Source organism: Molothrus ater, chromosome 4 (assembly GCF_012460135.2).
Source record: "Molothrus ater isolate BHLD 08-10-18 breed brown headed cowbird chromosome 4, BPBGC_Mater_1.1, whole genome shotgun sequence".
NCBI classification, from domain to species: domain Eukaryota; kingdom Metazoa; phylum Chordata; class Aves; order Passeriformes; family Icteridae; genus Molothrus; species Molothrus ater.
The window spans coordinates 54,049,108-54,071,983 of NC_050481.2; the positions used below are offsets into that span (position 1 = coordinate 54,049,108).

At 37.8% G+C, this 22,876-nt stretch overlaps 1 protein-coding gene across 3 annotated transcripts in view; it reads right to left on the reverse strand.

Annotated features, from left to right (window-relative positions):
- Nucleotides 1–22,876, reverse strand: part of RBPJ (recombination signal binding protein for immunoglobulin kappa J region) — a 57,585-nt gene that overhangs the window by 29,149 nt on the left and 5,560 nt on the right. Inside the window, exon 1 of one of the 3 annotated variants that reach the window (XM_036382531.2) lies at nucleotides 19,278–19,302. The exons of 1 other annotated variant lie outside the window; for it this stretch is intronic. Coding sequence is in view for 1 of the 2 variants with exons in the window: in XM_054514718.1 (XP_054370693.1) it covers nucleotides 6,428–6,480 (53 nt within the window). In the remaining variant the exon portion in view is untranslated. Of the gene's footprint in view, nucleotides 1–6,427; nucleotides 6,496–19,277; nucleotides 19,303–22,876 lie in introns of those variants that run through there. One more of the 3 variants, XM_054514718.1, reaches the window with a different exon arrangement.

The window sequence follows — 22,876 nt, forward strand, 5'->3', positions numbered from 1 at the left end:
AAGACTAAGAATCTTTTAAAGTCTTCTGATGTTAAGACAGATGAAAATGCAAGAAACACATTCTATCTATGGTTTTGTACTAAATGACATCCACTGCACAAGCTGTGACTGTTGCTATTCAAACTTTCATATTTGACTGGCATGCTGAAATATGAGCCAGTTCAGACACTACATGGTTACCTGTCAGACATGACAGAGACTGCAACACTTTTCTTATGTACACTTTCACTGGATTTCACTGTCTCTGGAATTTCTTCATCTATTCAGTATTTCTATTTCTCTTTTTTTTCATCTTGAAAATATGGAGATTGATGAATAACAAATATGTACACGAGAGGAAACTAAAAATGTATCATAATTCTACTCTTGCAGAGGTTATTAGACAAGATAAATATATGTAATTTGAAGTCCTAATTACAGGCTATGCATCATTATATTTGAATGCTCACCAAGTTCCTTTAATTTGCTGGGTTTTTAAAATTTTACTATCCAAGACTAAGTGCTCTTTCAGGTGTCCTGTAGTGAGATTATAGACATACAGTTAAGTTGCTGTGTCATTCACATCAGGTCAAGCTGTATTTATTAGTATATCCTAACACACTGTACTGGAAACATGAGTGAGAGCATTAGTCACACCATAACCACTTGCTATTGGAGCAAGTTATACTTGCCCTAATAATTCTTTTCCCTGTCCTGTTTTTTTTTTCCAACCACCAGTTAGTATTCTATTATTTCCTGTATTTTGTTTTCTGATGCTTTGCATAAATTATATCGCTTCCATACTTTGCACTGTAGGCATAGCTCTTTCTTCAATACCATATCCCAAATAATTATTCTCATTAAGCAAGTCCCAGTTTGCCATTTAAAATGCTTTTCCCCATTCACAGAAATGTAAGGAAACATAGTCCTTCCCCTTTTATCTCTTTCTGCCCTTCAACTAAGTATGGAAGTTAAGAAGTAAAGTAACACTAATCTTGTCAGTACAGTAGGTAGTTTTACTCAAACTCTTAAAATTCTCAGGTTAGGTAAACACATGGCACAATATACAGGATAAGTTTCAAACGTCTTTAGACAATACAAAATGTGAAATCCTATTTGGAATTCCTAGCTCAGATACAATATGCACTACTATTTTCTATGGCTGCAGGAATATGAATTTTCACTTTTTTCAGCATCTATCAGTAGTTGTATGCCTTTACTAAACTTGCCAAACTTCTTTTGTTATACAGTCTTATTTTCTGGACATAAATGATCTGGCTCTTTTTTCTTTTTATTCAATGGTTCTATGTGTCAAGTGAACTTTGGATGGAAAGATAAATAAATGAAAATTACCAAAACAGTTCTGCCATTCGCAAGAAAAAGAATTATAAAAAAAAATCTCTACAAAAATCACATGCTATCCTATCTTCAACTCTGACTGAAGATCTATGGTCACTGAACAGCACTAGCATCCTCCTGCCTGGAATATGAACTGCAAATTTTTCCGGTACTGGTCTTCAGCCAAGAACATCACTTTAACAGTCCCTGAGAAAGACCATTCACCTTCATGTGCTGAGCACAGAAGCCTTAAAAAAATATTTCCACAACATACAAATAGAGACAAACTTCAGCAATTAGGTATTGCATCTTCACTTGTCCTATGGATTGACACAATTTTTGGCATCTAGTCAGAATAGCATGGATCTTTCTGTAAATGGTCTCCAGAGAAGCAAAATGCAAAAGGGAGTTGTCAAATTCAACTACAGCAGAAACAACAGCTGAGCAGAAAGCAAGTGTGTTGGAGAGGCCAACATGGGGGAGCAGCAGAAACAGCATGGACTAGGAATGGGAAGACAGGAGCTGCAAACTAAGACTTGCTAAATGAAAAACATGGACCTGAGACCACTATGGGAAATGGGGTACCAGAAAAATCTGTGGCAAGGCAAAACATTCAAATTTAACTCCAGAATATACAACGTGTAGTAAAAATACACTAGTTACTGTTTTCTGTGTCAATTTTTTTTTTTTGTGACAGAAGTTTCTCTGGTGTCTTAAAAATTTCAACACTGAAAATAAAAGTAAATACTTTCCTTACCCTGAAGAATCCAAAAGCATTGTATCCAAAAGCAGGCTGCCCAGAAGGCTGCTAGATGCCCCATCCTTGGAAAACATTCATTGGACAGGGATCTGAGCAACCTGATCTGACTGAAGACATCCCTGCTTGTTGCAGGGTATTTGGACTCCATGACCTTCAGAGGTTCCTTTCAAAACAAATATCCACGTGTTGAGATCTCTATTTCCTTTCTGCCTTACACAAGCATGAAGAGATCATGTGCTGCTTTGTTGCTCATAGGTCACTAAACGATCCAGGTGTGTATTTCCCCATCACCATCAGATGGGTGAAGAGAAAACCATGAATAAAGAGCAAGAAAACTTAGATGTTGACATCATATAATTGTTTAACATAGAAAACAGAAGTGGAAGTAGAGAAAAACAAAGCGAAATGGGCCACTCACCACCACCCATGATCAATATCAAGTCACTTCCTAAGCAAAAGCTGGGTAACCTCCCTAAATCCCACTGCCCTCCAATTTATTGCTGAGCATGACATTATATGGCATGGAATATCTCTTCAGTTCATTTGGGTCACCTGCCTGGCTGTATGCCTCCCAGTACTTTGTACCCCCCTCAGTCATTGTGGGGGATCAGACAGCAGGCAGAGTGAAAAAGAGAGAAGGCCTTGATGCTGTGCCAACACTGTTCAGAAAGAGCTGAAATATCAGGGTGTTATCAACACTGTTCTGGTCACCAAGAACATGGCACCGTAACAGCTGCTAGGAAGAAAATTAACTCTGTCCCAGCCAGACCCAGTGCAATGAGAAAATAAAATCACATGCTTTCTGCATGGGAAACAAATGCCAGATTTTAAAAAAGGCACAGAGTGCCCGTTTATTGGAAAAGTTTTACCCCCTAATACCTGACTGCAAGATCATTTCCAGCTGGACCTATTCACTTCCTGGTGCTTTTGACTCATGTAGCAAAGGCCTAACATCATTCCTGAACACTAAACTCAATTCTTTCTTTCTTAGTCCTGCTATATCACAGTACATGACACAGTATTTGGTGCAGAACATGTTAGAAGAACTCTTTTAATAGGCTACAAGAGATGACTATAATACCTCAGCATGGACTTTGGAAAAAATCCCCAGACAAATGCCACAAAGAAACTGGCCTTTATGGAACTTACCTCACACTTTTCAGTTCAATGGTTTCAGTTCCATCTCCCAGAGCACAAATGTCTCAACATTGTGATAAGTAAGATATGGTAATCACTAATTTAAGACAGTAGAATACCCAGAGTATTAAACATAGAAATTAAATACAGAATAGAGTGATCAAGGAAAGTTTTTACTTCCTTAGACGAGATCCAAGGGAAACAATGCTTGAAACAGGAGGAGTCTAATAAAAGAACTCCAGATTTTTATATAGTCTTTGGCAATGTCTCAGACTACATTATGAATTCAGAAATAAAGAAAGTAAGAAAATCCACCCTCTGCTCTCCAACGATATGAAGTGACAAAGAAGTCTGGTGAGAAGCTCAAGTTAAGTCCCAACACTTCTAATACCTATCAAACAGCTGGTATCCCACAAACCATTATGTGTGATAGGATTGGGGAAGAAAAAATACTGCCATTTCAACTACTCTTAAGTGCATTTCAGCCAGGAGTGCAGCAAAAGAAATTCCTGTGCTTCACTTAACTCCAGTTCTAAAAACAGTGTCAATGTCAGGTGCAACCTTTTCCTAGACCTCTTACAATGTAACTTGTGAACAAACAACAAGAGTTTGTAACTTAAAAGTCACACAAAAGCCTTTTAAGGAAATAAATTAAAATAAGAGAAGTAATTTACAGGTATTTTTTTATCATTCTCCCTCAGCTTTAAAATAACTGCTATATATCTGGTAAGCTAGAAAGTCTGTCAAGTGTTTGTTCAGCTCTTAGCACCAGATATCCAGACCCTCGTTGTAACAGACTCTCTACTTTCTACCATGAGAAATGAAATTTTCAAAGAATTAATTTCAAGTTATTTTGCAATCTGTTACCACAAACTCACTACACTACAAGCTTACCAGTATGGGATCTCAAGGGTTTTCTTGGCCTACTGAGGTTATCTAAGATCCAGGAAAGTGAAGTACTCAGGTTTCCATTCAAAGTTTGAGGATCAATATAAAAGTATTCCTTTTCAGCCACTAACACAGACATCATCTGAGAAAAGCTGAAAGATGGATTTAAGCAGCATGCTGGGACTTTATTTTCTCTTTCTTTTAATTGTCTATCCTCTGCCTATTTCCAGCTTCAGTTTGCTTACCACGGACAAATTAGTGAATAACTGAAGAAGCACTGAGGAAAATTCATATTTGTGGACTTTTAAAATGCATGAAATTATCAAAGCAAACATATGCAATGGTGCCCATGTACAGGGCACACTGTGATCCCTTAATTTGGCATTTGCTAGAAACACTACCTTTGGATTGAACAGAATAGTACAACTTATATGGGAAGAGTCGGCCACTCCACATCAGACTTGTTTTGGTTTCACAGATTTCTACATTTAGGATAACATGTTACATCAACTGCAAAAGCAGGTGTACATTTTAAAACACAGGATATTCTGTCAATATAGGTATACTTTTCTGTGCACAGATTTTGGTAAAGACAAAATGTAAATGCTGAAAATATTTCTGTGCACTCACCTACACAGCCACAGTCTATTACAAACATTTTAGAATACAACTCAAGAGGGAAATGATCATGTGTAACTAGAAAACATTTTCCCATCTGGTGGTTTCACAGACCCAAAGAGGAATTCCTATGTATTGAAAAAAAGGGCCATTTATGATCCAGCATGAGCTGGCAAATAAAGACTACCACATTTCTCACAGTGGCTGGATCCACAGCACTTTAACGTTTCCTCTAAGAGATAACTGCTGGATTTGATTTCTGTAAGTGCATCTTATTCCACACTGATATCCTTTATTTTTAAATGAATCTGAAAATAGCGCACTGTTATGATTGCAGTGCTCAAAAAAGTGGTGATCTACAAGTTTTACACAGGATTAAAAAGCCAAAACACCTCACAGACACAATTTCTAAGAGATTAATGCAAAACACATATAATTTTATATAAGAATTCAGTTAACATGGAAGAAAACACAAGCAATTACCTATGCTCAAACTGAAGATTTCACACTGATCTTCTCCATGGATGAAGATGTTAAATAAATGAACCATACCAGTGGCTAAAAAAATGCCACCAGAAGGAAAATTTTATCTTCTCCAAAACAAAATGGGTTCAATATACACAAGTCTGATTATGGGAAACAAACAGTTGTATTACCAGTAACATCCAGCACTAAGCAACCTCCACATTGGAAACAAACTAAAGAACTAAAATAAACTAGCTAATATTGTCAAAAGAAAGGACAGATGACAAGGAAGTAATTCTTACCCAGTCTATACTCCACAGCCTACAGTTCATTCTTCACAACACTTCTCAGGCAACTCCCCCTCCACGTCCCACAAGCTTTTTGGGGTTTTGCCCTCCACTGATTTTTGTAGGTTGCTGTAGCTTAATGCCATACAGTCTAATGTCCCCAGCATACCCTGTATTCCTAACTATCTGCATAGCATCATAGGGCAAGGAGTCTTTAAATCCTTAGACTACTCACACCCTAAATAGTCCATTGTCTTGTTCTTCTAAAATATCATACAGCTCAGGTACAGAAACTGCTGAAGATATGCCACCTATCTCCCCCCCCTGCTGCTCCCTCTAGACACAACTATGTCCATAAGTGTGATCCTCCCAAGGCTGATGAAGTCAACAGACTGACTGACAGCATCCAGCTCACCCATCCCAGGCTGGCTCATCCTTCAAGATGAACACACACACTCTAACAGAGTCACACGCAGTCATCACTCTCACTTTTGCCTGCCAGCAGCACTTTGGCCCTGATTCTCATTAGGGTGTCTACTGTAATAAATATTGCTATAAAGACTTTGTCCTGAAGGTTAGAGTTGAATTAAAAGCTGACCTATTTTTAAAAATAAATACAGTTTTCATATTCACATACAAAGAACCAATCTCAGCCAACTTGCTTTGAAACACTATTGACACAAGGTACCCTCTTTCTTATCCATCCTACAAAAGGAGATAAAATTAATTAAAACCACACCAATCAAGAACGTCTAACAGACAAGAACAATAGATTTCTACTACTCCTGAAGTCCCTTTCTCCTCTGTAAAGAGTCAATGATGGGTGGTCCAACTGCACTGTGACTCTTTGGAAGCAGGGGGCACAGCAGCCCCTGAAATCACAAAAACAGAAGGTTTTTTATCAATACACAAAACATTCCCCCTCTTCAACAACAACAACAAAAAAAAGACCCACCTGCTCCAGGGTGAATGCCACCAACCAAGCACTATCACATCTTTGTACTGCATGATTCTGTCCTGCCCCCAACTATACCTAAAGAATTTAAGTCCCCCAAGACAGGGAGCATGTTATGTGTTTGAAACAAGTCTTCTACTCTACAGCACAGTACACACTTTTGGCACTGTATCAAATAATACTGACAAAAATACAACAGAAAAAGCTCTGCTTCACTTAGTCACGCCCTCTCGCTGCAAGTCCAATTAGAAACTCCCTCTCCCTTTTCTCACCTGCTTTCATCCTCCCACACTGCTCTCATTATTGTCCTCTTTTCCAATCCCCATAAAATCACAGAACCACAGCTGCAATTTAAATAAAAGCTTGCACTGTATCAGTAAGCAGGCTCACTTTTTAACAACTTAAGAGAAAGTAAACAAATTCACTTCTTTATAGCAGTCTACCCAGATATGGAAAAAAGCCCTATGCAGTAATCATTACACTTGTATATGACTCTAAAAGTCAAAGGTCTTGTCCAAACAGGACATAATTTTAATCAAGACAGCATTCACACAACTTTGCCACACTAAGTGAGGTAAGGAAGTCAGTAATGATAGCTTGCTTAATGAGGAAGTACCAAAACATAGCCCTGGAGATGTGATTTCCCTGTTTTTGCTTTGAGCTGTAGGTACCTACAGCAAGGAGCTAGCAATTCAAAGATCTCAGGTATACTAAAGAACTTAGATACTATCACCTTAAAGGATAAAGCCACTAAAATGTTGGAGTGGTGTAGAATGTAAGAAACATAGTAAAACATTAGTCAATTTATTATGATTCCTTCACATTCACATGCTATTATTTCTTTTTTATTAATTGCCTCATAACATTGGCTCAAATATTTAGTGGAAACTGTAGACTTGGACACATGTACCTTAGCAACTGACCGAGTTATTAGCTTGAAAAATCGGCATGCCAACAGAATCCCAGTCCCTCAAACACAGTATAATCTGGCTCAGCTATTGTAACTGCATAGGGAATGTGCTCATTAGTTTTATCTTCATCCATTCAAACCAAAAGAGAGTGGATACTTGGAAAAGGGAAAACACCTGCACATTCAGTTCACAAAACTGACTATTAAAGTAATGGCAATGCATAAAATCAGCCTGGAGCATGATTTTACACAAAACATCCCACAGTCACAGCTTTCATTGACAATGACTTTGCCCAGCTTACGATTACTAGAACTCTTCTTGTCCATCTGACACAGGAAATTTTCCTTGGGATCTCACTTTGCACATCACCTTTGAATATACACTTCACAAGCAATCTTGACTTTTATTTCGTAAGAAAGTGATTATATATCCCCTACTAAACCGTAATTTAATTATCAGCAAGTCCTCAAAAACAAGCAGTTACCTATTAAAAAATTAAATTTCTAAATATGGCAAGAACAGAGTTCTTGAGTATCAAATCAGTGCTTTTTAGAGTTACTACTGGCCCATAACTGCAAGTAAGATTTAGTCTGAAGAAATGTTTTTAGAAGCATGAGGGAAAAACTACTAAGTGACTGATTATTATCTCTGTTGCCTGATTATTGGGAAAAAAGTCACAAATTAGAAATAAGAGGAGACTTTTTCAACCACTTTCCTACCAGTATAGGAACCCAGCACTATAGTCTAGTACCTAAGGATTTGTTCAACCTTCATTTCAATGACTGAATGTCTGCAGTGTTCAAAGGACAGTTTCTCCTCTGTAAATATAATTTCCATCCTTAACTAGAAGTTAAGCAGATATTCTGTGCAGAAAATAACTTTTAAAAAAGTGAATAAAAAGAAGGGAAAAAAGTTAAGGTTCATTGTTTTCTCTGAACCACCACCATTCACTGTAATATCAAAAATATGTAACAGGAGAAGTTGTGAATGATTTTATAAGGAAGTGGTAAGGAACCATATTAAATTTGCAAAGGTAGAAGATTCTCAAAAAGCCAGACTAACCTCACTCACCATAAGGGCAAATAGGTATTTCTTTGGAACACCTCTTTAGGAGATAACAGGTTCTTGATTGGTACAGTCATTGGTCAGCTTCAAAATCTCTAACCACCACTCTAATAGAGTAATGGGATAATCACTCTTCCATGTCCTTTTCCTTACCCTATACCCTCATAAACCAAGGAGCTTTATTGCTACAGCAACTATGAGCAGAAAAATGAGAATGGCCTAATCTCTCTAAGGGGCTTACTGTCCCTGCTCCAAGCTCCTCAACTCACTTGCCCTGCACCACCTGCGGTGCTCAGACCTCCAAAAGGAGCTAACTCAGTCCATCAATCTGGCACACCACTAACACATGGGGAAGCAGGAGACAGGGAAACCAGTCATGTTGGTTGCAGAAAGCTGTTTGGTCACCTCAGCAAACTCAACTTCAACAGAAGCCAAAAAAGATTACAGGAGCAGCTAAGCAAGCCTGTAACTCTCATGGGAAAGAACTATAACACAAGAAAACACACAGAGGAATCCATTATGGAAAATGACTTGCAAAATGCAAGACTTAAGCAAAAAAAGATCTCAACAAGAGACTAACATTCTTAGTCAAAGTTTAGCTTAGGATACCTATAAGACTGTCAGCCCAATCACAGTCAGAACTTAATGCAAAATGACAGCTAAGTAAACTGGCATCTCTAAGGTTTAAGCAGAGCAACTCTGACAAGTCTTGCTGACAGTTTAAGTCACCACTGTCTCAAATGCCTTTCCCACCTCCCTGCTAGGTCAGGGCACGCAAACGTGCCTGTATCCCAGCTGCTCCAGTACACAGTTGGACTGTGGCTTCAGAGGCAGCTGAGCTGATTTGTCACTGCCAAACAGGTCTTGCCTGCCAGCTTCCCCCAGCTGCACTGACCTACCCTCAAACACCAAATTCCAGCACTTGTCAGACCTTTCCAAAGATAATTCAAATCAGTAATCCAGAAAATAACCTATATTTCTGGGGAGGCCAGAGATGGAAAGGGGAAAGGCTTCACTGATTCAATCACAAAGCCAGTGAACGCCAGCACCACCTCACTGCAACCAACAGGCACACTCAGGAGAATGTGACCACCCTCTATGGTAGCAGGGCACTGTTAGAAACCTGGTACACCCCCACCTTCAATTTAGACCCATTTAATATTATTATAAATACTGTAAATAATGTTAATAATAATAACAATAATAGCAAAAGGCCAACAAAAACCAGTTCATACACTCCCTCAACTGGTCTTGTTTTAGGAACTGTAAGCTCTGACAGCAGTGCCTAGCCCTCCAAAGCAAGTTTCAAGAGCCATTTTTAAGTATCTTTACTGTATTGTCACACTTCTGAAACACACCTCTAAGAAATGGGGACAATTCCCTATCATCTCCCTCCTCTGGCAACTCAGTCATTTTTAGTCAACTTTTTTATGCAATATAATTTCTTTTTTTAAACAGTGTCATTACAGTATGTACCCTCTCCTTTCATTCCCTTTCTTCCTCCAACTTCTACACTGTGAGCCTTCAAAATGCAGTATGGAAGCAGCTCCTTATAGTCAATAAAAGTACACTGCTAGAGTTCTATAAGATTATTTCTCTGAACAATGTCTCATCCATTGATCCTAGACTTGTAAAACAATTCAAAAATTGTATCAGTATGCAAGCAGAGAACGGATTATCAGCACTTAAGCAGGCTGCCATGCCAACAGTAATTTCCAAACTTGTAAATAAAATTTATCTCCTCAGTAGATTAAAATGACACAAAACCTGTGCATACATAAACCTTTTAACCAAGCTGTGTTTGGCATCAACCTGTGTTACAAAATTATAGGGTTTCCTAGATATCAGATGTTTTCTTGCATCACCCAGGAATTACATGGTTACACTAACATTAACTGGGTGCAGCTGTAAAATGAGCTGTCAGTATCCTAGAATTAATCAATCTCAAGTGTATTGTTTCGTAATTAAGCTTATGAATACATCATCCCATGAATATAAAAACAGCAACAATAAACACATCCCAGAAAAGAATGAGAATTAGAAAGCTCTTTTCTAACTTTCTAAGACAACTAAATCAGTTGGAAGCCTTCTCCACTGTTGGGCTTTTTCCCTGTGATTGTGCTGAAGGTCTCTAACTGGGAAGCATTTAATATAAGCAAATTATTCTTAAACCTTTAAAGTCACATAACTTGCACAGACAGAAAAATTAGGTACTATTCCATCTACAGTTTACAAACCTGTGTTTTAAGAAAAACAGTTGTTTTAAAAGATTCAAAAGCTTTGGACTTTTTGTCACTGTTGTTGAATTAATTTACAGTTAAATTCTAAGTTTCTAAGATAGTAAATTATACTGCAGCTACAGCCCCAGCAATAATTAATAGAGCATTCCAACACAGGAAAGACAGAAATTCATCCTGCCATTTAAAAAATGCTTGAAGGAGAGAGTTGAAAATATGTAAGTACAACAAAAACTGTATTTCTGTTTAAATTTTATAAGCTAGAAGTTCCTTCTAATTATTGCCAGTTCTAACTGTAAAACTAAAATATTTGGAAACAAATTGCAAAGAGAAATATAATCTCTACAATGCCTACCATCAAAGATGATAATACTTTTAACAACTGTTATGGTAACTGGGTCAATGATCCCTGTACAAGATAATTAAACAGACACTGCAATAATAAACTTTTACTCCTCCTTATCGCAGTACATTTACAATAACCATATGAAAAGATTAGATTACATGGCTGGAATGTCAGCAAGCTAACACCTTATCATCCTTTTTTCTGGTATTACAGTATTACAGGTCTCTTACATGGTCACACATGCTCCTATTGTGCCCTAACAGCTTTTATGCAGCATTTTTCATAAGAAAAAAAATCTGAAGAGCACAAATGCAAAGCAGTTATTATTGTCAATTTTTTAAAATGGAAATTGTGTGAATCATACTTAATTCAAGGAGGCTTGCTTTTCGGGTTTGTCAAGTTTTAACTCCACACAGATGCAAATTACTGGTAAAACTTCTCCCTGCATCTTAATGAGGTACACTATAAACCATGAAGCCAATTTGAAAACAAGAATGTTCTCCTGAGACAAACTTTACTTAATGTAGGTATTCTAAATATTTAAGGAACCAGTAGTTTTTTTAAAAAATGTACCCAACAGCATTTAACTTCTGCATGATCTTGAACCTGTGACTGCTACAACTCGAGTTTCCCAGAATAACGCCTGTGCTGCCGCAATTTTTTTGCAAGGATTTTACAGCATGAAAAGTGTGCCTAAGCACTCTTGTGAAGGCTCCCAACTGCTGAGCTCTGAACCCAACCTCTTTTCAAAACATTGTCTCATCCTTCCAAGAACATTCAGGCCAGAAGGGAATGTAAATTGTCAGAAGTGTCTCGAAGCACTAAACAACCAAATCTGTCATTTCAGTTAGCAGCTACCAACCCTGTCAAGTGTAAACCAACACAGGACTACCAAGTATGTAGTATGTGAAACATGCCAGCCTATAGAGACATCTCCCTCCTGAAATTTCTGCCCACTGCTGCCCCAACAGGGCAGTCTGAACTCTTCAAAGCAGAAGAAAAAAATTGACAAATGCAATCATTAAAGTTCAACAATCAGAGAGGTAACGTGAACTACAGAATGAAAACATGCAGATGGCCACGCAGCCAAGATAAATGAAGAAAAAAATCTCATCCAAAAAAAAATCAAGGGACAACCTATATTAGAAGTTACCACTTAGAATTCACCATTTTAGAGAAATGGTATATTTTCTTCAAGGCATGAATTCTGAAAAATATGGCACACTCTGTCCACAGAGCAGGCTTAGTACTGTATTATTACAATTAATAAACTGATTAGCCATCCTTGCAATAACTTAGGAGCCCATAAATCTGTTTTAACTAAGTTTAAAAATAAGAAATGAGCTTTTAAAGAAAATTAAGTTGCTATGAGTTTTATGAAAACTGGAAGCTGGATAGACATTGCCAATGTCACCAAAAAAGACAAAGCAGAATTTGGAAATTACTGTTTCACAGCTGATCACTTTGCATATGCCATTTGGCTAGACAGTAAGCTTATGCCTTAGATATATTAGCACTACACTTTGTCCATTAGGGATGAAGGAGTTTGTGGTATTGCTCCATAAACCTTCCTCACCATACAAGGCACAAGTGTACAGGATACAGAAGTTCTTTAGTCCTACCATTTATAGAACAACTTAAGAGGCTAAAAACCCACAAACCTGTCACATGACAAGAGAACACACACAAAATGCAGTCTAAACAAATGAAGGAAATTCAGAATACACAAGCTTTAAAGTGCCTAAATTATCTTATATAGTTGTGAGAATGATTAAATACTGTGAAGACAGCATTCATATTGAATACAGTATGTTATCTACATACTGCTCACCTAGGCATAAGAAATAGAGAAACCCTTTGCTCTGTAGTCAGATTGTAAACAGGGCATCTCCAGAACTTCTAGTGACAGTAACACATTGATGAAATGCAAATTAACTGTTGAGTTACAAACAATTTTAGAGCCCCGGCCTTAAGTGGACTTTTAAACAAAAAAAATCCCATGAGTTGCATACCAAATTTATTTATAACTATAAACATCTTGGAACAGGTATCAAAGTTATGTTATATTTACTAGCCTGAAAAAAGCCTAATAAAACATTCTGGCAAGTTAAAGATAAACACCAGAGAAGTGTAGGACCGCGTAAATTTTTTTATTTCCCTAGTGGTTCATAGGTTGTTGTAATAAATTGGTGTGCCAAGTTAGCTATCACATTTGCTATGACAGTGTCTTGCTCTCCAGATAGATGGCATTGCTGTGGGTAGGGGAAGGACTGCTGGACTACTTGTGTGACAAGAAAGGCAGCGGGAGAAGTGAAACGTGAGCTGCAGGTTTGGAAGCCTGAGGTATTTTTCACTTCTGTTTTTTATTTTTCCATACACACAGGAAACTCCCTTGGGGGGAGGAGAAAGAACAACTTCCCTACAGCTAAATAAAAGAACATGTGTAAAACAGAGAAGCCACTCAATGTTTCTGTACCCCAATAAATAAAAACATAAAGCATCAGATAAAAACTTTAACACTGAGATAGCAAAACCTACCTTTGCTAACTCCAAAATTTCTTCAATGTCCTTGCAGCAGTAGAAAATTCAAGAGATGACTGCCTCCACACATATACATCATTACCTACCCTCAGAGTTCACACTGTTCCCCAGCCCCAGACCAGCATCCATCCATTCCTCTCCAGTCCCTTTTGCTATTACAAAGTGAGGCAAAGATGAGGAAGAAGGACAGAGTGAAGACAATCCACTGAGGTGTGCAAGGCCTTCTGCTCCCACTGCTAGGGGATGCACAGGTTATTCTCATTCAGGCCAAGGCTCCAGCAACCCATTTCTCCATTTCCAGCACCAGGACAGCTGAAGACGAGTAAGAACCATACAAGCCTAAATGGTACCTCTCCTCAAGCTTCTCCTGTGACTATTTTCAGTTCAGTGCAAGGAAATCCCAAGGCAACTTCACATCATCAATATGATCAGTCTCAAAGAGTCATCCCATCCCAGAATCAAAATTTAGTTTTAACAGATCAGTAAATCTAGGTTCATGCAGGAGTGACACTGGAAAAGCCTGCAAATCACCCAGCTCAGCAGCCACAGATGCTCACCACTGACCAAAGTGCTGTGACAGAATGCCACTGCTATCTGAAGGTACACACAGAAACCAGCTGTCAAGTGTGGATGATAATACAAATGCTTATTAATAAAATTAGCCACAAACTTTAGAGGAAAACATAATAAATCTCTACTGGTAATTTTTCTGGGGGGAGGGGAGGGCAGCAAAGTAATGGTACTGCAGTTTTCTGGATCAAGTTAGTTTCTTGGGTTTTTTTACAAATGAAAGGATTTTCCAGTTTTCCCCAAGAGACTGACAACTGCAAAGCACAACGCCCTTTAGGAAATAAATCTTCATTAACTACACGAACAGTGCCATGACAGGCACTGTTTTTCAACCCAACAGCTTTTCAGCCATCATCCTTTTACTAGTTATAAGATCTGATTGGCCATGCCAGCACGCCTTGGGACAAACCTGAAGTATACTCAACATTCAGCACACCACTCCCAAAACTAAAGGAGTATAGAGAGCTGGTTTTATAAAGAAAACCAGAGTTCACTCTTTAAGGTATACTAGAGCCCTGTTAAAAGGGCTCCCTGGACCTGCATGCCACCCAACAGCTTGCAAGCAGCTTGAGTGACAGGTGAATACAGGTTTACTTACAGGACACTGTGCCAAGACCTAGGGCACTTTGAACTTAGAGTCCTCAAGATGTTTCTAACAGCCACAATTAACTACAACACTGCAGAAAACAGACAGAATAAGCAATCAAAAGGACTGAGACAACAAGTCAAAAGCAAGTGGACAATGTAATAAACAGCCTCAGGCAGAAAAAATGTAGTGGATTCCATTACAGATTATTTGGCAAAGGAGAAGCTGATAAATGACTCAACTCTTAGGAAAACTTCATGAAGCTACTTTTGGCTTCCAAGAAAGAAATTAAGAAAGCAGCTGAAAAAAAGGAAGACGCCACAGACTGAAAGAGCAATGGTGATCTGGGACAATGCTTAAAGTGTTTGCTTCCTGTTTCTCCAACTATGGACCAGTGCTGCAAGTCTGAGTTTGAAGATTTCTTTTACCAAATTAAAAAACCTTTAACCAAAGGAGCAAGGCTGCACACATTAGCCTTGCTGGCTGGAACAATTATTCAATTCTGATATCCAAAGGATATGCCTGTTTGACTTTCTAAATTTTGTTCCAAAATGAAGTGGGGAAAATGCTTTAGACAAAGGCCTACATGAGCTGTTTAATCAGCAAAAGTAAACTGAGGCTCACTGTTGGAAGAAAAAGTGCACCATTGTTACACATCTACTTCCAGAATATCTGTATAGTAATCTTTCAAATACTTTTTTTTTTTCAAAGCAAGATCAGACAAGATCAGGATGTGCATCACTAATAAAAATGCCATCTATAATGAGAACAACAAGTGTAAGAAAACTATCCTGATCAAACTGGTAATTTTTAACCTATATTAGGACACCTCGGTATGATAACATTTCTGTAGGGTTCTGAAAAGGTATTAAGAAAAGCAAATCAAATGCTTGCATTCAGAACCAGACAAAAAGAAAAGTTACTATTTTATGCAGAATGTCACACATGCTCTTTTGACCCATGTTATGTTAGAAGAAACTGTATAGTAAATATAAATCCAAGTTGTATACTAAAGTTACATAACAAACACTTTTAAGTGTATCTATATACACAGACACGCAACCACTACTTTTTGGGCAATGCTTACTTACAGAATTTAACCTGGTCTCAGCTTCACTTTGTTTGCTTTCACCACTTCCAAAACAATCCTTTCTCCCTGTTCTGTTGCTTTAGAAATATACCATGTTAAGAACAAAGTGTCCTGCTTCTCCACAGCTTTCAATATGCACCCTACAAAGCCACTAGCAACACACTGCAGTCCGTATTTATTCAAAGTTCTATTTTATCCATTCTCTTTGGAGTAGCAAAAGGATAAAAAAATAGCAGTAGTTTCCAATACGTGAAGAGGATTGAAACATTTCAAAAGAAAGAAGCAAAAACCAAAACTCCTCCAAAATAAAATAATCCTTCACTATCCCTTCTTCCCCCTCCCAAAATACATTTCCTGCCTTCACAATAGTAACACTGGATCCTTCTCTGGCTTTACCAGTATAACTTAAATTTTAAGCTTCTCCCTCTGTATCAATGTTTTGTCTTTTGTTATATGAGATATCTCAGGTTCTTGAATTCTTTAGATTTTATTTTCTCTCCAATCCTCATCAGTTCTTAAGGGCGGAGACAAGTTGCATACAAGTACTTATTAGACATCCCCTCTCATGATCCAAGACACTGACAAAGTGAAGTCTCAAGTTCCCAAAAGTAAGGAATAGGGTTTGGATTTGATTTAAAACATACAGCTGTTAGATTATCACACTAGCTGAGTAGCAACAGTGATTGCTCTGTAGATAATGGTTGTGGTGATGCTCTAAGTACACCACAAGCCTTAGGGCTAGTAACAGCAAAATTTAGGGGAAAAAAGCAACAACACTGTTGGGAAGCAGTCTAAAAGTACTGCTCTGGACAAACCTAAGTGAGCATGGATTGCCCAGGAACAAAGACAATGGGGCTTACACAGAAACTTCACAGAAAAAAAAAAACAACCCAGGGAAAATATTCTGGTGTGCTACTCCATTAAAAATAATTAAAGAGACGAAAAAAAAAGGAAATCCAGAAGCAAAACTAATTGAGGGCTGCCCACAAAATTCAGGAGAGGACACAACTGAAAATGACTAAGCAAAATACAATACTCTCTGTTATTTCAATATGTTTTATATATGTAACAAGAGGAAGCAGAATTGACCAGATATAAAACTGAATCAGAGAAAAGAAATGTAAAGCTGTGGCTATACATGTTTTCAACTAATGTCAAACCAAAAAACCACAATATTAGCTAGGAATGCAATTTGTGTAATGGCAGAATAGTATTTTTCTTCTTAAAAATCTAATTTCATTACTGAAAAAACTGTTCTACAATCAGGGCCATTAAGCAGGAGAATACTGAACACAACAAAGAAAACATCTCAAGTGTCACCAGCAAAATCTGCTGAGTACTTCAACAACAATATCCACAATTTGAATCCTAATGACAGAGGAAAACTTTCAGTAAGTGAAGAAGTCTCTTATCTCTACAGATATAATATTCATCACTGCCTAATACCTTCTGGTAAACATAGGTCTGTTGCTTATGGTTTGGGTTTTTTTAGAGAGCTAGTCAAACTGAGAAAGATAAACTTTTAAATTTAACCTGATGCAATACTATTTCATGACTATGCAAACTGACAAATCTAACCAGTCTACTGCTAACTCTAAGTGCCATCCAGCAATATGGTGAGACATGAAGGCAGGAAGGTCAGTTCAGTTTTTCTGATTATTTACAAAGTATTTAACAACAACAAAAAAAAAGATAATATTTTTCCAGAAAAAACATGGAACCCAGAAACATTAGAAAAACAAGGCATATGCCTAGAGGTTTTCTTCTTCTATATTTTATTTCCATATGGAAACTCAGGCTATGTTAAAGGACTGGCTTCATACACTCTCTTGAGAGGTACCTTGAGCCTATCCTCTGGGGTCACCCTCTGTTTACTGCAGTCTCAAAAGCCACATGCAGATGCAGCAAGTCAAAAAGAATGACTATTACCCTTATAGCACAAGGGATCCAGTAACAAGAGTTGCCCTATACTTTCTAGGAGTCTTTAGCAATCACAATTGACTGTAAAGGCCTGGTCTACTTTTCCTTTGCTACCATCTGAAGTACGATTTATCACTTCAACAAGCTGACTGGGACTACAACTCAGTAAAACCTTTTTCAAACGTTGTTTCATAATGACTCTTTTGTTTTGCCTGCTAACTGTTGTGAAATACAGGTATTTTGCCCATTGCAAGGAAAAAAAAAAAAAAAGAAAAAAAGCAGAAAGCTCTGATGTTTGTTTTGGCATAGTTCTCACGTTTGTTTTAACACAGTTCTTGGTATTTTGAGAGTCCTGCTATCTAAACGTAAGCACTGGGAACACTAATCTTATTTACTGTATTATCAAAACTGAACATGAGCCTGGCCAACATCTATATTATTAATTAAAATATTATCAGAATAGGTTTTCATGCCTTTCCCACTTTAGGTGACTCTCAGAGCAAGAAATTTGCTTTAGCTCTAGAGAATTGCCTGTTTTTTTCTCTCTACTTAACACATTCTCTATCACTCTTACGGACAAACTAAGAGACATGTTACCTCCATAATCAACACCAAAACAATTAACAGAGGAAGGCGCTTTTGTAACTTTAGTACTTATACAAAGATCCCTTGAGCTTTTATATTGTGATCAGAATTCCATCTCAGTATCATCTGTGCTGACTAAAACAATTTGTCACAATACATCAAGAATGCTACAAGCCTCTTTCAAAGAGGAAGCCTTATCCCAAATACTTATTTTGATTAACTGCTCTCCGTGACTTATTAGTGAGAAAATTGTAATGCACACATAAATAAACCAAAAGCAACATCAACCACACAATAGTAAAAGAAAAAAAAAAAACTGGAATGCAAAAGGAAAATTTAAAAAACAAACAAAAACCCCCCACACAAACAAAAACAACACAAACAAAACCCCAACCAACCACCAAACCAAACAAACCCCCAACAAACTACACCAAACCAACAACACCCCAGGACTCAATGCTGACAAAGAAGTACTGAAGAGCAGAGGAAAAGAATTTGGCCAAAAAAATACTTGGACAAAAAGACATGTCCAAAATAGTTTTGATATATCCCCATAACTTCTGGAAGATATCACATTATTGAGGATTTTACTAGTCATCATGTATATCTACTACAAAACTAAGCATGAAAAGAAGCAGACACATGCAGAATAACTGCAGTCTCTCACCAAAGCCTTTTCTTTTCTGAATTCTGACACTCACCACTGAAACCAAAGCTGGGTGGCAGATTTGGAAAGTAGTGAAATATTTTCAATTTTGAAAATAATGCCTATGCAGAGTAATTTCTCCTGCAGTAGAAAGACATGGCAACAGCACACTGCAGCACCACCTCATTCTATTATTTATTACATGGCACATTTATCTACTGGTCAAGCCCTAACCACGGCATCTGTCTCAATTATGTAAGAGCAGCATGTCTCTACTGCCCACTCTAATATCACCCACTATAACCAGAACATATTAATGATCAATACAGACACTCAAGTCTTATTTACCATACCTTTCTGTTATGCAGACAAAAAACCTAAGGAAGTCTGATTTCTCCTGACCAGCTTTCACGGCCGCAGTTGGGAGAGACAACATGATGTCACCTGTCAAAACCCAGCAAACAGCCCATAACTACAACAAGTACAGGAACAGAGGCAGGAGATAGTAATTCTATTTCCACCTCTCCACAGAATCTGTTTGACCTTGGCAAGTCACTGGTGTTTTGTGCTTGTTTTTTCACATTCAGGACATGAGGAGCTTTTACGCAGACGGCTGGAACAACAACAATAACTGACTAAGGCTAATTATTATTTATTCTGCCCAGCCTTAGAACTCTTCCACAATGGCATAAACTCAGAGTGTGCACAAGCACCTCCAAGACTCCAGACCTTCATTTTGAAGCTCCCTTTATGTAAGATTACCACTGAAAGCAGTAACACCCCTTACCAAGACAACCTCCCCTGTAATCATAACTGATAAAAGCTTAGTTTCACAAATTCTTCTGCAAAACAAACTTTAACCTTATTTTCTACACTAGGGTAGCTCCTAATCCACAATTTGCAACTTGCAAACACTGCCTGCAAGATCCTCTGCCACTGCTCCCAGACAACATTACATTACAGAGTAAAAATAAGAGCTGCCAGGAAAAGGAAGCAGGATATTTTCTGAAGAGTATCTTTTATTCCGTGCAGTTTCTATGGTTCGGCAAAAATCAGGAACCAGTATTTTGCACAATTCAATTCCCTCTTTAGGCTTGGAAAATTCTAAATTTCACAGCAGCCTGATCAAGTTTCATTTCGATACCAACTTTTCCTGGTAATCTCCCAAAACACCACACACTAAAAATATGCCACAAGTATGGCTTTGAAAAAAACAAAGTGCAGATGAAACATCCTACAGACCAAGCAACGTTACCAAGAATAAAAGTAGAAGGACGTTTTTTCTGGCACATTCAGAAAAATGTCTATATTTGTCTGTACTCATAAAGGAAAAAATTTAGGTATTCATTCCTCCACTCAAATAACTATAAGAAATTATATTAATAACCAAAATACCAACTAGTGGATCTATTGCAGTATATACCTTTAATCTAACCTAGGAGAAGTAGAAAAATTAAATGAAGAACCAGGTATGATCTCACACAGAGACGTTCAAAATTATTAGTTGCCAAGAGAGCTTGTTGCCTATTTGAGAAAGTGTTCTGGATTTTCAATGCACTGATGAAATACCACTGCATACAAGCTAGTCATGCATTACAACAAAATGGAGACAAACTCTTGCTCCTGAATAAGAAACAAATGAAGAAAAGTTATAACCACAACCACTGTAAGTTCTTCATGTTTTCCAAGTGAAGCATGTAAACAACTTTAGAGTCATAGAACACTCTAAGCTGGAAGGGATCCACCAGGATCATCAAGCCCAATTCCTGGCCCTGTGCAGGACACCCCCAGACACACACCATGTGCCTTGAAAGCACTGTCCAGATGCTTCTTGAACTCTGTCAGGCTTGGTGCTGTGACCACTTCCCTGGGGAACCTTTTCCTAATATCCAACCCAAACCTTCCCTGACATAAATACAGGCCATTTCCTTGTGTCCTGTCACTGGTCACCAGAGAAGAGATCAGTGCCTGCCCCTCTGCTTCCACCTGGGAGAAAGCTCTAGGCTGTGATGAGGTCTCCTCCTGGTCGCCTCCAGAGTGAATAAGACAGCTGATCTCAGTCATTCTTCATATGACTTCCCCTCTAGACCCTTCACCACTTTCATGGTGCTCCTCTGGATGCTCTCTAAAGCTCTACATCTCATATTGTGGTACCCAGAACTGCCCCCAGCACTCGAGGTGAGGCTGCCCCAGCCCAGAGCAGAGCAGGACAATCCCCTCCCTTGCCCAGCTGGCCATGCTGTGCCTGATAAACCCCAGGACATGCTCAGCCCTCCTGGCTGCCAGGGCACTGCTGGCTCATGTTCAACTTTCTGCCAACCAGGACCCCCAGGTCCCTTTCCAGCCCCATTCCCCAGCCTATGCACATCCACAGCTGCCCCATCCCTGGCACTTGCCCTGTTAAATTTCACATCTGGTGATTGCCCAGCCCTCTAACCAGCCAAGATCACTCCGCAGGGCCTCTCTCAGTTTAAATAACGATGGAAATACGTACTTCAATTCAACACCAAAGTTTCAAGACTTAGCTACATAAAAAGACAGCCTCAAAAAAGAGCCTCACAAGCTTCCTGAAGACACGTGCTGCCGACTGAAGTGTACAGGCTGCTTTAGAGAGAACAAATCATGTCCCAGCAGCATGTCATTCACTAAAAAAATCTTATTAATCAAACAGTAAAACATGATAGCAATTTTATATTAAAATAAAATTTTACAGATCAGTCAAGCTTTTAAAAAAATACTTTAAAAAGTCAGTGTTTATCTTAATCTCTCTTTATTTTATATTTTATATAATTTTAATAAATACATAATATTAGAATCTATTATATATATAATAATAATCTGTCTATTGTAAGGATTAAAATCTGCGAGCATAATCAAGAGACTTCTCACACTGTACATACTGAAACTCTTACATTCTTTTCTTTCTTGGTAAAAATTTACCACCACAAATATGTAGTTTATACATTTACAAGCATAAGAGCAAGAAGATACACGGCCATATGCCACCATCTGGATAAACTAAAGTGCAGTTGAAGAGCATGAAGCATTTTTTAGAAAATGAAATTATTTTTAACAGTATAAATAGGCTCTGAAAAATGGCTGTGATGTGACATAGCAAAGGTGACAAAAGTGTTTCCTCAGGTTGTAAAGGTTACTTCATTTTTTTGTAAAAGGTAGCAACCACAAAATACATACACAAAATATGAGTGAAGAACACCACAAAAGTAGAACCCCAGGAAATGAGAAACTCTAAGTTTAGCCCTTACTTTTCCAAGACTCAGTAAGAATACAGGGATATGGAAACTGCTTCTATTAACAATTTTTACTTCAATGAAGTGTTTTGGCTGTTTCCTTTTCTGAATTTTTACATTACAAAAGATAACCATAATTCTATATTATTTCCTTACTATACATCATCTTAATTGTTAATTAATGCAATTATGTTCAAGGTAAGGATGAAGTGTATGATATTATAATGCTTTAAGCATTTCCACATAAAAATAATGGAAGTGCACTGAGATCAAGAATATAATTTATAATTATAAAACTGCCTTGAAATACTATACATTTAAAAGGCATATCCACTTTTGTCAACAGAATTAAGATTTAACCTGACAACACAGCTAGTGACATTTACTTTTTTCTCTTTTTCACCTAAACATAAAGAAGAAAATAAGTAATTCTGTAAAAGCCAGCATACACAATTGCTCAATTTTTAGAAACATGGAAATAATAAATTAAAAAAAAACCCAAAACACTTAAAATACACCTTCCCTGTGAAATGCTCTTGGGAGGCAATATTTCAGCACATTAGTGCCATATAGTTCAGTTAATAATTTGCTTGCCATTAACATCCAAAGAATTTAGGGTTGCAAGTATTATGAACACCGAAAATTGATGTCCTGAAACATCACAATTCTGCCAGCATTATTTGGTCTCCAAATGTCAAACT